Below are 15,725 nucleotides of genomic sequence, written 5' to 3' on the forward strand. Positions count from 1 at the left end.
CATTCCATCCCCCCTTTCACTCAATCCCTCCTTTCACTCATCCATCATCCACCCTTTCATCCATCTCTACCTTTCATTCATCCATCCAATATTTAACTTATCCACCCATCATCGGCCCTTATATCCAATCATCCACCCTCTTTCACCCATCCATTCACTCATCCATCTATTCATATGCACATCCACCCTTGCTCACTCATTCACCCATCCACTCGCTCACTCACCAACCCTCCCTACTACGTTATTTATGAACCTTTGTCGCCGAGCAGACATGTACACACAAAGGGCCCTCCATTTTCTTTAAAATACCTCCTGAGAGTGTCTTGATTCTTTCTCTCTCACTCTTTTCTTACAAAAAACAGGCTTACAAATGCAGGCAAAGAGACAAACGTAAGCAGACACACAAAAGATTTTGGTATGTTTAAGGTCATGTTATACTCTTCAGTATGGCTTTTTTAATTGCCACTGCCAGGGGATTTCCAGGATTCCAGTGTTTACGCAAATGCAGAGGATAGTGTGAATGTGTTGACAGCACAGGGCCAGAATGAACCCCAGAGCTGCCAAGGTTTCAGATTGCTATGTGTGACATTTCCATATTTTCATTGTAATTATGAGTGACATTTCAACGATGTGAGTGACACTTTCTCACTAGCAAAATGAGGGAATCCTATAAATATTAAAAAATTACACATTAGAGTCGAGCTGCTGTTTCAGATTGAATGTGTGACATTTTCATAGATTCAGTGGATTTACGAGAGTCAGGCAACAACTAGATGTTTAACACTTAGAGGGGCACATTCTTGCGAGCATAACCATGGTATGAAGTCAATGGAAGTAGACAAATATCAGAAATCACACTCATTTGAGCAACAAGGAAGTCAAACTCGGCAGCAGGTGCTTTTGAAGCTATTATTTAATTTCAATAAAAATCAGCACCCTCCACCCCAACCTCAGCTTTAGGTGCAGCCAAACCACATATAACAAAGTGATCTCTGTGACAAAAACAGCAACTCACTGAGCTATCTATATATAATACAGTACAATACAATATGCCTTTTTGAAGACGCATTAACCATCTATGCTATTTATTGGTCAGAGTGCAAACTGTAAGTAGAGAAAACTGACTTCTCGACAGCGGCAACAATAATCCCATGAGTTATCTCTGACTTAGCAAGTCGAACTGTGCCGAGAAAATAAAGGGTGCTGCTTTGTAATGTCACTGTCAAGCAGGGATGTTAAACACTTTGCACTACTAATAAATCAGCAAAACTGCTAGTTAAGACAAAACGTAGCGCATATTCAGCACACACAGACAACTCTAGTGTGCCCATTTGCAAGAACCTATGCCGTGCTGGAGCCCTAATCATTTTTGTAACAAACAGTTTAAATGTCAGCAGCAGGAGAATATTAAATGATCTCTTTACTGCTGTCTGAACGATCCACCGAGGAGCTGCTGCCTGGCACCGCGGGGATCGCTAGCCTGTCTCTTCTTCAGAGAGTCAGACAGCGAGCCCTGCTGCAGTGTCTCTGCCTGTGCCACCAGATCCCACTATGAGACTCACGATGGCGTGGTGAGTCTGGGCAGAAGTCGGGCTCTACTGGGCACAGCAATAACAGGAGGAGGTGAGCGGGTGATTGATTCTCAAACACCGGCTTCCTCCTTCAACTCCAGGCAGCAGGGGAATTTCATGGGTGCACTGGGGCCCGGCTGGCAGGCAGGAAAGGAAACATCCTGCCACAGCATTGGCATATAAGAAGCAGACCGGCCAATGGAGGCATTTGGCGTTAGGAAGGCAGGCGCCTCAATGCAGAAAACAGATTAGCGCTCCAGGGGCCTCTTCGATCGCATTGTCTGGGCATTAACACTCACATCAAGAGAAAGGACGTGTGAGATTCCACCGCCCTTCTGTCTGGTAACATTTATGTTCAAAGTGTTACACTGCACTGACTTACTTTTCACTTGTCACTACCTGAAGTGCGGCGCTTTGAAAATCACACGCGTACACTAGCAGGTAAAATGAATCCCGACGCACCTCTTTCAAGCACAGCATGATGGCGAGCACCGGACATTATCCAAAAGAGCCCTGCTGAATAGCTCAGCTGGGGCTCTGATGGGTGGGAGAGGGCTGCAGAAGCGGCGCCTCGGCTGCCAGTGACATGTCCCACTCCGGCTCACCAGCACAGCCACGAGGCTACCTTTTTATGAGTACCGGTACTCTCCTTTTGAAGAAGAGAAGTGCCGGTACTCAAAGTGATAAATTTAGAAAGTGCCGCTACTCAGTACCGGTGAGTACCGGCCCATTTAAAGCACTGGATTCAATACAAAATATACACAAGTGTGAATTGTTCTTTTGTTCTTTATTGTTCTCCTGTTCAGGAATATTACTTCATACTCAAATGCACAGATTCCTTAGCAAACACAGGTTTCGATCGCACCAAAGGGAGAGTTATCCCGCGACTTCCTCACGGCTAAATCCACTATCATTCTTATCTCCCTGTCGGTTGTAATTCCGTCCTGAATCTTTCAGTGTTAAGATTTCAAGCATAAATCCTTAGGATCCTCACACGGTTCCTCTGTCTTTCTAATAATGTGCAGTTTTGCGTATTATTAGTGGTCCCCTTATACGGGGAAGTCACCACCCTTCTGCCTGGTATGTGATTCAGTTGCCGTGTTGCCTTTAGCGAGTATGCCGACGGCGGGAACGAGAGTGGTAACTTCCCCGTAGCCCGCAGGAAGCTGCGGTATAACTCTCCCTTTGGTGCAATGGTACGTTCGTTGGCTAAGGAATCTGTGCGTTAGAGTATGAAGTAATATTCGTGAACAGGAGAACAATAAAGAACAAACGACAAAGAATAGAACAATTCACACTTGTGTATATTTTATATGGAATCTATATGCATGTGCTGGGAGATTACATGTATACTGTTTGCCGGTCTCTGACCGCTTATCAGAGAGGAGGGGTGCTTTGTAAGCACTGTTACTTGCAATTGACACACCACTAAACATATTATTGTGTGGACTTATCCCCTAGGGCGCCACTTCCCTACGCACTAGCCACCCCTCTTTCTTAACAACTGGCCTAAGGCAGACACAGGGCAGCAATTGAGCTTGGTATAGACCAAGCTGGGGATATTGCAGGGTCTTTGCGTCAAAAGGTGGCAGTGATCGTGATTGCATAAAATCTAGAAGACAATGGTGCTTATTATGCCATAGTGTATGATTCCTACTCTGCCTGTAGAAGTATTTAACTTGTGTTGAAAAGTACAGATGTACGCCATTTCAATACAAGAAGTAAAGGTTCTTAGAGTAGCTAAGTGTCTTGCATGTAAAACAGATGATGGGAGACTCTGCGGCCTGGAAGGACCTTTAGGTAGACTGTGTAAATGTGTAGATCACGGTCTGCTTTGATCTCTGCCTCTCTAAGTGTGCTGATACGTATGATTTCTCTTGAAAAGAATGAGCAATTCAAAATTGGTTTTAGTCAGAAGTTGCTTGCTAGTTCAGATCGGAGTGTGCTTTAAATACAAACAGTAACAGCTCGCATTCAGATATGATCTGTCCTGAACTAGCAGTCCACTTACTGAAATTCTTTTAAAAATGCTTATGATTAGTTTTTCAAACCTATCTTTATTGATCATATTAGTACATATATCAATTACATTTGGAAGACTGTACAGTTGACTTCAAGTAGGTATTGTTTGTTACTTGAGGAAACATGTGTAAGGGTTTTTAATCTCAAAATTCTTATGATTATTTACAAATATTATGGTTTAAAGGTCATATGTCTTGTGACTCACTGGATAGGTGCCACGGACCCTCAGGGGTCCATGAACCACAGGTTCAGAACCACTGCTGTAACTGCTGACATTGTGACCCCTTACTGAATAAAGGCTTATTTAGATGTTATAACTGAATAGGTCTATCCTAAAGTATATTAGGTCCCTGGCAAAGCTATCTTTTTACTTGGTGACAGTACAGTCTTCCACAAGTAGAATAACTAACCTGAAGTACCCTAGAACTGGATACTCTTGTGATCGATGGACTACACTGCATTACGAGACTCCTCAAATATTACATGCACTGCTTTGGTGTGCATTCACTGCATATTCTAAGATTAATTGGTTAAGATAGGAACGTTGTTTACCTGGGGCAGCATTTCTCTGGCCATAATACTTTAGGAAATTAACTATAAGAAACTCCCATCTTCCCATGGTAGATTGAATTATACTATCTATCACTTTTGTACCTCCGATATTATGATGATTGATCTAATCTGATTTTTATGACTTTCTGATGCTTCAAAGAAAAGTTTGATTCTTTCAAGTGTTCTGGGATCTCCACTGAAGCCAAAACGAAAGGTCACAGCATTTTGAATCTAAAACAGATATCTAAGCAGCAAAAATAGTTTCCGCACTATGAGTGGCTTTTAATGGTTGTGGCGAGTGGAACTAGGATATCCAAATACTAGACTTGGCTTCCCAACTAGCTTTCATTGTGTGAACCTGATCAAATGACTATTTTCCATTGCCTCCGTTCAATTTTAAAAAATTTGATAACACGCAGGTGTTCTTTTTGCAAGTTGAACACTAGTATCTCCCCTTGTTTGCTGAAGAGCTAATAAGTGATGTGTAGCAAAAGCAGTGGAACACGGGGGACACCAATGACCATTATTGGAAGGCATTGATCTCGGCTAACATTTTCGATTATTTGTACTTCAAATCCATATGCAAAAATACATAAACAATCATTCATCAAACAGACACCTAAATGATGAAATATTTTATTTAATTCACAAACTATTTAAAAAAAACAAAAAACATAATTTTAAAGGGAAGGGTGGCGCTTTTATAAATTCAATTGAGGCCACTCATCGTCCAAACTATATTCTGTTTGATGCATTTGAACAGCTCCCACAAATCAATCTGAGGATATGAACCTAATATTTAGCCTCCAATTTCTAGTTCCTTCACATTTTATTGAAAATTTTACATTTTACATTTTAGTTCTTTATCGACATACACTTCATTAATCTGTTAATATTTAATTTTTTAAGCAGTCGTGGACCCCCTGAGAAGGCTTTGCGGAACCCCAGGGGTCCCTGTACAGTAAGTTAAAAACCACTGGCCTAATTAAAACGGCAACTAAACTCATAAAAACTCCTAAATGTAGAACATAGGGTGCAAGCCCATTAGCTCTAAACAAAGAATTCCTGATTGCACTTAGCCTAGTTGTTTGTTGTTCATCAAATGGGCAATGTTTTATAAGGTTCATAAAATTCTGTTTTATTCCAGGTCATGGAGCTTTTGGTCCACCTAAATAAGCGTATTAAAAGTCGCTCAAAAATTCAGCTGCCAGTGGAAACATTGCTTGTCCAGTACCAGGATCCCGCAGCTGTGTCGTTTGTCACGGTGAGCTGTATTCTTCTTCATATTTGCATGTAGAGGAGCATGATGCTTATTTTTGTTGTTTATTAACTTTTGCAGTTTGTCTTGTTTCTTTCCTGGAGGTTGGCTTGGCATTTTCTGCTTGCTTGCCGAAAGATCATGTCTGTTAGGAATAAAACCCTCACTCGTGTAACTTCCTTGCAGGTTGAGCCTGCAATAACTCATTAGAAGACTGTTATGTTATCTTATTGCAATTTATATAGCACACTTATACCTGTGGGTGTCTTGTCTGTATTACTTTGCTTTTTAGTGACTCAAAAGAAGTTTTTGTATAGTAAATATGCTAGAAAAGGAGGGCATTGTATGAATATTGCAGTCCATGTCTTTCGAAGTTGTCATGAAGGTGTAAGGTTATTTTTGGTAGAATGTCCCCCTTGTCTTCCCTCTTCCCACTAGAAATGCTTTGCATTATATATCTATATATATATATATATATATATATATATATCTATATCGTACTGGCGGTTGTCAGTTATGGTATGTTATGTTAAAAACATTTATTACGCGCACGTACACCAAACGGTTTCATGGCACAAGAGTCACGGGGAGACAGCGGCAGGGAGATAGCTTAGGCGTCATATGCCTGGGAGAACAACCAGGTCTTGAGCTGTTTTCTGAACTGCGCAGGAGAAGTCAAAGACCTTATCTCCACCAGGAGGGAGTTCCAGAATTGTGGGGCCAAAACTGCAAACCTTGAACCACTGTCCTTTTTGCGTTTAAAGGAGGGGGTTGCCAATAGGTTCAGGTGGGAGGACCTATGGTCTCGAGAAGGAGTGTAGCGTTGACGTCTAGCTGAAATAAAAGCTGGACTATTGCCATGAAGAGCTTTAAAAATGGTGCACCCCAACTTAAAGGCACAGCACTTGATCACTGGAAGCCAGTGGAGGCTTTTCTTAAGTGGTCTAACGTGATGCCACTTTGGTTGATGAAAAATCAACCTAGCAGCTTGGTTTTGAACCAATTGAAGGCGTCTCAGTTGGTACGCAGGGATGCCAACATACAATGAGTTTGCAAACACAACAGGTGATGGACCGAATGTGGATCAATGCCACACACTCAACCCAGTCCAAAGATCTGGGCCCAAATCCATCGTTTTTTGCACTCCACACCACCCTGGGTTAGACAATGGCGATATGCAAATCAGCTCTGACCCTGTCCCCATGGGAACAGTCCAGTCCGAACTACAAAAGCCATGTCCTTCCCCGAACGGAATCAAGCATCCGAGGACTGGACCGGTTTCGAGGTAACACCTCATCAGCCCGGCTAGCTTGACTCCAGTGGTGTGGAGTGCCTGGGACCCACGTCTGGGCATCCCCAGCGCACTTAGGGCAGAATATGCAAACACAACAGGTGATGGACCGAATGAGGATCAATGTCACACACTCAACCCAGTCCAAAGATCTGGGCCCAAATCCATCGTTTTTTTGCACTCCACACCACCCTGGGTTAGACAATGGCGATATGCAAATCAGCTCTGACCCTGTGCCCCATGGGAACAGTCCAGTCCGAACTACAAAAGCCATGTCCTTCCCAGAACGGAATCAAGCATCCGAGGACCGGACCGGTTTCGAGGTAACACCTCTCATCAGCCCGGCTAGCTTGACTCCAGTGGTGTGGAGTGCCTGGGACCCACGTCTGGCATCCCCAGCGCACTTAGGGCGGAATATGCAAACACAACAGGTGATGGACCGAATGTGGATCAATGTCACACACTCAACCCAGTCCAAAGATCTGGGCCCAAATCCATCGTTTTTTTGCACTTCACACCACCCTGGGTTAGACAATGGCGATATGCAAATCAGCTCTGACCCTGTGCCCCATGGGAACAGTCCAGTCCGAACTACAAAAGCCATGTCCTTCCCAGAACGGAATCAAGCATCCGAGGACCGGACCGGTTTCGAGGTGACACCTCTCATCAGCCCGGCTAGCTTGATTCCAGTGGTGTGGAGTGCCTGGGACCCACGTCTGGGCATCCCCAGCGCACTTAGGGGTCCAGGAGAACCAGGGCCTGGGTAATGCCCTTATCAGCCCCCTCTAAGTACGTCCATGACAGTAAGAATAACAGACTCCGTGGAATGTGCGGGTCTAAAACCGGCGTGTTGGGAGTCCAAAACCTGGGAGTGTTCAACGAAAGAACTGAGGCAGTAGGTAGTTATAGTTAAGACCAAAGTTTCTATAGGAAATGTATTTTTTGTTTTGCAACTAACTTTGGCGCTGCTTGACAAATCTCCACAAAACGTCCCCATTTTGGTTCACCTGCTGTGTTAAAAGGTTCGGGGAGATCCTTCAAGCAGGGGCGAGAAAAAAGGGGGTGGTCCCAAAACTTGGTTAAGTCCTTGTGGATGTTTAATTTTTTTAAAAATACAATTAAAGGTCGAACTGCTAAACGGAATTACACCAAATTTGGCAGAAAGCTTGATATTGGCCCAGAAAGAGTGCTTTGGTGTAAATCAGTTAAGTAGTTTTTGAGATCTCTTTCTTTAAAAAACATAGATATCTGGGGACGAGAGTCCTTGCAGTGGACTCTCGAACCCTCTTAAAATTTGATTGGCTGTCAACACTTCAACCAGGAAGTGTTGCAGGCATTTTGGGACTCTGCTTGAAGCAGAGTCCCAGAAAAAAAGTAAAAATGGCAGGGTAAAAATTTCCTGACCCCCCCCCCCCCAGATCAGGTGTGTGTGTGTGGGGGGGTCCCTCAGGGGCTCTGCCGGGAGTAAAACGCCTGTATTTTTTATTTGTATAAGGACTCGAGGGTGCATCAGAGAATCTGTGGCAAATTGTTTAAAAAACAAAGCGCTGACTCCCGCGCTTCCTTTACTATAGGCCCCGGGCAGGCCACGTCTTGGTGGCATTATGGAAATGTAGGAGGGGGCGCATGGGGCCCCCTCCGAGGGATTATCATAGACCCGGAGAGCACCACCTCAGAGGGGCTTTAAATATTTGGGTTGGGGGCGGCTCAGACCTCCCCCCGGCGGCTATCACCTCCCTGTGGGCCAAACTCTGGGATGGGAGGGGGGCCCCCTCCCAGGCCTTTCTTGGACCAGGGGACTGCCACCTCCCTGGGGCCGGCTCCTAGTCAAGGAAGGAGAAGGGGCCGCACCGGCCCCTCTCTCGTGGAGTCCTGGATGGCCCAGAGACCTCCACCCCCAGGGCCGGTCCAGCAATGTCCTTGGGTGCCCACCCCAGGGACATTGCAGTTTGCTATAGCCTGCCAACCTGCTCTGCTTTTAACAAGCTAGAGCAAAAAGGCTCTTGCTTGCTGAAAGCGGAGCAGTGTCTATGTCCCTGCCCGCTGTGAAGCGAGCAGGGAAACGGTCATTGCTTTGAGATCCAGGGAGCTGCATGTCAGCAGCTCCCTGGATCCCAAAGCAATGTCGGCTTCCGCCGGAGACTGGGAGCCGGCAGTGACCGCTGGGGCCTTGAGGCTCCCCTTTGGTCCCCTATGAAGAGGCCAGGCCACAGAGGTGAGTGGATGTGGGTATAGATCTATGAATCAGTGAGTGGGTGTGTGAGTACTGGTATGGGTCTGTGAATGGGTTTGTGAGTAGTTGAATGGGAGTGTGTATGAAAGGTTCTCTGGGGGTGTGAATGGAAGCATGAGCTATTTTTGGGGATGATGACATTTTATATGTCATGAATGATTTCATTAGTGATGTCACTGACCATGTCATGAGTGATGTAAAATGTGAGGTCATAAGCAGTGCATTGCGGAGGCGCAAGTTATAGTTAGCTTAGCTAACTATAACTGCTGAATACCACTGGTTTAGTATGAATGAAACCTGAGAATAACTATAACGTCTCCTGTAACATTCCGTTTTTTTAGTGTATGTATATAATGTATGTGTGTGTGTATGTATGTGTGTGTGTGTGTGTGTGTGTGTATATATATACACACACAGTCAGGAAGCACAATTGAGAAAGGCCACAGGAAGCTTAATAAAAGTCCATTTATTGTGCATTCGAACTCTTGCCTGCAGTCCAGTCACAGTACAACCGGCTTCTTCAGTAAAGGGTATATATATATTACACACACTGAAAAAACCATAGGTTTTAGGGGTGTTATAGTCAGCTGGACATTTCACTAGTACAAAACCATTGAAATTCCTCCGTTATAGTTAGTTGTACTAAGTTTAACTAGCACACCTGCAATCCACTGCTGATGATGTCACATATGACATCATTTATAACCTGGTCAGTGACATCACTGATGACATCTCAGATGACATCTCAAATGACATCACTCATGACATCACTCATCACATCACTCATCCACGTGACCATCTAATACACCTCATCATACACTAGTATAACTTTTCATCACTCACTGTAAAATACAGAGTACCATATTTGAGTCTATTGACACACCAATACAAGTTTCTAAAAACCCACTCAGTGATTCCTAGATCTACACACACACATCTAATCACTTACCTATACAAGGATTGCAGCGCCTGCTCGGCATTCACCCCGAAGACACTCAGGGTAAGTGAAAGAACGAGGAGAGCCAACTACAACATGCAAGGCCAAGCTCCACCCCCGTCGCTCCGGGACTTGGGCCTCTCCAGTGGGGAAGAGGACCACATCGCCGAGGGACCAGATGACTACATGGTCATTAAGACAGATATGAAATTTACAAAGGAGGTAACAGATGTCGACCCCTTAAACCCGACAGACTCTCGAAAAATCAGTCGGACTCTCAAAAATCAAAGTCAAAGTTCTCGAAAGGAGCACTGGCACCGAAACATTCGACGGACGCAGCTGCATCCAGGGACAAACAGCCCAGCAGATCCTTCGAAAAGGACTCCCACGTCTGCGAAAACCCAAGACAAGCCAAGGTCGTCGAAACACGTCACGAAAAGGCACGCTCGACGCCGAAGGAAAAGGACCCGAAACCAACTTCGACTTCGACGTCATCGAAGAGATCGGCCGAAACCCTCGACGTCGAACAGTTCGCCGAGATGGAGAGGAAAAAGAGAAGGCTCGAGGCCGAAATGAAAAGTATCCTCCAAAGGAAAAAGCAATTCGACGAATGGATGAAAAGGTTCACCATCCCGTCGAAGCCGCCGACGATCGACGAGGTTGATTACGAAGAGGAATTAGACGCTGAAGAGCCACCAAAAACTCCGGAGCCCCAGGAACAGCAGGAGCAAGAGGGCCTATACTATTATGAGGGAGAAGGCAAGGAAGACCAACAAACAAGTTTGGGGTCGGCATCCTCGGTGGCACAGGACCTATATTGGCAGGACCTCGACACCGAAAGCCCGGAAGAGGCCGTAGAAACGTATCCTTCGAGGCCTTCGCCCCCAGATCACATTGGCATCTACAATATGGTCATCAAAATTGCGGCAGCAGCATATGGGGTGAAACTGGAGGAAGAGAAACCAAAAGCCTGCTCCCTTTTAGAGACCCTGCTCCCCACTCAAACCAGAAGTCAATTCCTCCCCATGCTCCCAAGTGTCCTGGACCAGGGAAGGGAAGCATTCAAGGAACCATCAAGCTGCAGATCTGTCACACCAAGGACAGAGAAGAAGTATAAACATTCCTCTAAGGACCCACCATACATCCAGGGATCCGTCACGGCTGACTCCATTGCAGCAACCGCCAGAAAAAAGGGCCAACATTCCAACAAACTCAGGCCCACCTCCAGAAAAGGAAAGTAAGAGGATAGACCTCACTGGAAGAAAAATAGAGGAATGCAGCAATCCACTGGCGCAGTGCCAACTAGAATGCCCTACTCAACAGGCATACATACCAGCATTGGGAGAAGGTTGGACAGCTACTCTAACACCTCCCTTAACAATACCAACAGAGAGCAGCTCACATTGTGGAGGAAGGCAAGAACACGGCAAACTCATGCCTCAAATCAGCCCTGGATGCGGCAGACGCATCCAGCAAGCTCATGATGATTGGGGTAACAGAAAGAAGGCATGCGTGGCTGAGGATCTCAGGCTTCAAGCTGGAAGTCTAGAATAATATTCTAAACACACCCTTCAATGGAGAAACACTGTTCAGAGCGGCAGTAGATGAGAAACTGATGCAGCTGAAGAAGGAAAATGAAACTGCAAGGTCCATGGGGGCGTTGCAGTTCAGAGGTATGAGAAGGGGCACCCCAACACGGAGACCAAACGGAAGAGGGGGAAACCATCCGGGAACATCACATCAGACTTTCCAGCAGAACTACCAGGGCAACAATAAAGTGCAGCAGGGTCAGCAACAGCAAACCTGGCAATACCAGCCTAGGGGCCCAGTCCTTTTGCGGGAGGGCGAATGGACGAGGACAAACAAGAAGAGGGTGCCAGCAACCCACCTCAAAGTGACTTCGCTCCACCAAATGTGCCCACCCACACAATAACTCTAGGGGAGGGGCACAACAAAATAACCAAAAAAGTTTTACTCCAATCAGAGATCAATGAACATATAACACCAGTAGGACGCAGACTAAAACACTTCTTCCAAGAGTGGAAGAAAATAACAACAGACAAATGGATACTGAACATCATACAGTTCGGGTACTGCATAGAACTGGAAAAGAAACCTCCAAACAGGAAACCAAAAAGCAAGGCGCGCTCAGCAAAAGAACTTACGCTCCTCCTACAGGAAGCACAAGAACTCCTCCACAAGGAGGCGATAGAAACAGTACCGTTCAAAGAAAGAAACAAGGGAGTGTACTCAAACTACTTCCTCGTACCAAAGGTGGACGAAACGTTAAGACCCATCCTGGACCTATGGTTCCTAAACCAATACATAAAGACTCAAAAAGTCAAGATGACATCCCTACAGGAGGTTATTCCTCAGATAAGGGACGGAGACTTTATGTCCACCATAGACCTCAAAGATGCCTACCTACACATTCCCATGAACAGACAACACAAGCATCTACTAAGATTTGCCATCAACAAAGCGCACTACCAGTTCACAGCCCTAGCCTTCGGACTAAAGTCCGCACCAAGGGTCTTCCCCAAATGCCTGGCAGCGGTAGCTGCGCACCTACAGAGAGCAGGGATTCATGTATATGTGTTATATGCTGCTCTTCCTCTCTCTTTGTCCCTCCTTAGTGTTAGTGTCTGCTTGTCTATGTCATGTCTCTGTGATGTCATCCATGATTCTACCTGTTGCTATTCAAGGGATTTATCAGTTACCTGGAGGCTGAGCAGGAAGTTATCTGCTCCCGGTGGGGGTTCTTACCATATTACATTCCTACCTGAATGCTGTACCTGACTATCTAATCCAAGAATAAATATACTACATGAACATTACAACAAGGATCTATCATCATTTTTTTACTGAATTTAACACTGGCGACGAGGTAAAAAAAGGACCCATTTAAAAGAAAAGGAACTTCAGTGAATTTAAAGAGATCATCATTGCAACCAAAGACAAGAAGATGTTGTGAACAATTTTGCATATTTCCTAATTTATGCAATGTGTAGTTTGCGCTGTAATTTACCCTTGAGTGCATTTCTTCTAAGTACTGTGGTGTGCTAAATATCTATTTATATGCTCAATGCTTAGAACTCTGTTTCTAGGTTATGTATGTATGCTGTTACATGTTCTTTTCTGTGTGGATTTGCAAGTGATACATTTTGAAATAATTTATTCTATTATTGCCTACTTTACTGGAGCCACGTTTGTGCTCAACCTTTGTTGAGGTGCTCATTTGCTTTCATTTTGGTGATGATTTGTAGGCGTTATGCTTATTGGGGTCATTTATGTGCTCAACTATGTTGAGGTGCTCCAATTTGTTTTCATTCTTAGTGATGATGAGCTAGAGTGATGCTCAATATTGATGTTTATTTCTGTTATGAACCACTTTATAGTGCTCTATTGTTAGAGGTGTTCATGTGCTTGCTATTAGAAGCCATAGGGGCTCAATTTTATTGTCATTTCAGATGAGCCACTTATAGTGCTCTATGGTTAGAGGAGTTCATCTATTTACTGTGAGGAGCTGCAGGGCTCAGTTTTATTGGTGATTTTCTGTTACTTACTGTGAGGAGCTGCATGGGCTCAGATTTATTCTATTGATAGAGAAGTTGTGCATTTTCTGTGAAGAGCCGTTTTGTCAGGGACCACTTTTACTGTGCTCTATGTTTTGAGGAGTTCATGTGTTTACTTTGAGGAGTTGGGCTCATTTTTATTGTGCTTTATTTTAGAACAATAGAAAATATTCGAATTTGAGGAGTTGATATTTCATTTTCTATCCACGGTACTGAGCCATACTGTACCTTTGCTCATTTGTATTGAGATGTTCAGTTTTCATTTCATTTAAGCTTACATTCTTTTGTTAGCTTACTGTGCTTGTACAACCTTTGTACCTGCTCCCCTTTGATACTCTTATTTCCATCATGTTGAAGAGGGTGTTTATTTCTGGTGCATTTATGTTCTTTCTTTCTCCTGCCTTCTTCTGTTTCATCGTATTCATTTTTTTCAATTAAAGGAGGGAGGTGTGTTATATGCTGCTCTTCCTCTCTCTTTGTCCCTCCTTAGTGTTAGTGTCTGCTTGTCTATGTCATGTCTCTGTGATGTCATCCATGATTCTACCTGTTGCTATTCAAGGGATTTATCAGTTACCTGGAGGCTGAGCAGGAAGTTATCTGCTCCCGGTGGGGTTTCTTACCATATTACATTCCTACCTGAATGCTGTACCTGACTATCTAATCCAAGAATAAATATACTACATGAACATTACAACAAGGATCTATCATCATTATTTTACTGAATTTAACAATACCCCTACCTCGACGACTGGCTAATAAAGGCAAGTTCATACAAACATTGTCAACTACATGCAGAGCGGGTTACACAGACGCTGATAGGACTGGAATTCTCAATACACTGGGGGAAATCCTCGATGGAACCAGAACAGTTGAAGATCTTCCTGGGCGCACAGATCAACACCATCCAGAGCAAAGTGTTCTCCAGCGACAAGAGAACACTCACCTTGATGAAGGAGACACGTCAATACCAGAAGGGGCAAGCTCTGACAGTGAGAACAGCGAGCAAGATCATGGGGATGATGGCGTCATGCATACACCTAGTCCCCAATATACGACTCCACATGAGACCATTCCAGGAATGGCTCCAACAACAATGGTCACAAGCTACAGGGAGTTGGGAAGATCTAGGGGTTGGAACGCATGCAGTGCAAGAGGAGATAGTGTGGTGGAACAAGGAGAACATAACAAGGGGGAAGCCTTTAACACCACCATACCCAATAGTGACCATCACCACAGACTCATCCCAGAGGGGATGGGGAGCACACACAAACCAGCTCAAGGTGAGGGGTCTGTGGACTCAAACAGATGCGATCAGGCACATCTACTACCTGGAACGTGTTCCCTGCCCTGAAAGCCTTCCAGAAACCACTATACAAGCAGAGAGTGTTGATACAAACCGACAACACAACAACGATGTCCTACATCAACAAACTGGGAGGAACACAATCAGCTGCACTATCCAACTTAGCGCAGGAGATATGGAGATGGGCCATCCCACTAGAAATAGACCTCCTGGCAATATACCTACCAGGAAAGGACAATGTGGAAGCGGACAGGCTCAGCAGACAGACATCAGCATCCCACGAGTGGGAGCTCAATGCACAGGAAACGCAAAAGCTATTCAAGAAGTGGGTGACACAGAAAATAGACCTATTTGCAACACACCAGAAGGCAAAATACCAATACTTCGCAACCAGGGGAACAGTCCCAGGGGAATGCCCTATGGATAAGCTGGTCAAAAACATTTTCCTACGCTTTTCCCCCGATACCACTGAGACACAGGGTACTCAGTAAATGCAGAACCAGCAACATGACACTGATTCTGGTGGCACCACAGTGGGCTAGGGAGTCCTGGTTCTCACAAATAGTGGAAATGGCGCAGGCACCATCATACAAGTTCGCAAAAAGAAAAGAATTGCTCTCCATTCAAAACTGGGAGGTACTTCAGCCAGAGATCCTCTGCCTAGCTGCCTGGCTCCTGAAGACTTAGAGTTTGCACACCTAAAACTCCCAGAGAGCACACTGCGGGTGCAACGGGAGGCAAGGAGACCTACCACACGGAGGTGCTATGTGGCGAAATGGAAAACATTCATACAATGGTGCATCAGTGAAAAACTACACAAGAAAATAACCAAGGAATGAACTGTGCTAAAATATTAAACAGACCTGCTAAAAACAAATGAGCTCTACCTCGCTGAGAGTACACTTAGCAACGGTAGTAGCCTACACAAGAGGAGAGACGGGAAAGAGCTTCTTTACATCCCAAGTAGTAAAGACATTCCTAGA

General features: G+C 44.8%; 1 protein-coding gene across 2 annotated transcripts in view; it reads left to right on the forward strand.

The window, feature by feature from the left end:
- Positions 1–15,725, forward strand: part of ECPAS (Ecm29 proteasome adaptor and scaffold) — a 780,178-nt gene that overhangs the window by 69,037 nt on the left and 695,416 nt on the right. For both annotated transcript variants that reach the window (XM_086962068.1, XM_086962067.1), the window contains exon 3: positions 5,293–5,409. In XM_086962068.1, coding sequence (XP_086818194.1) covers positions 5,293–5,409 — 117 coding nt within the window. The remainder of the gene's footprint in view (positions 1–5,292; positions 5,410–15,725) is intronic.

This window comes from Lissotriton vulgaris, chromosome 3_1 (genome assembly GCF_964263255.1).
Source record: "Lissotriton vulgaris chromosome 3_1, aLisVul1.2, whole genome shotgun sequence".
NCBI classification, from domain to species: Eukaryota; Metazoa; Chordata; class Amphibia; order Caudata; family Salamandridae; genus Lissotriton; species Lissotriton vulgaris.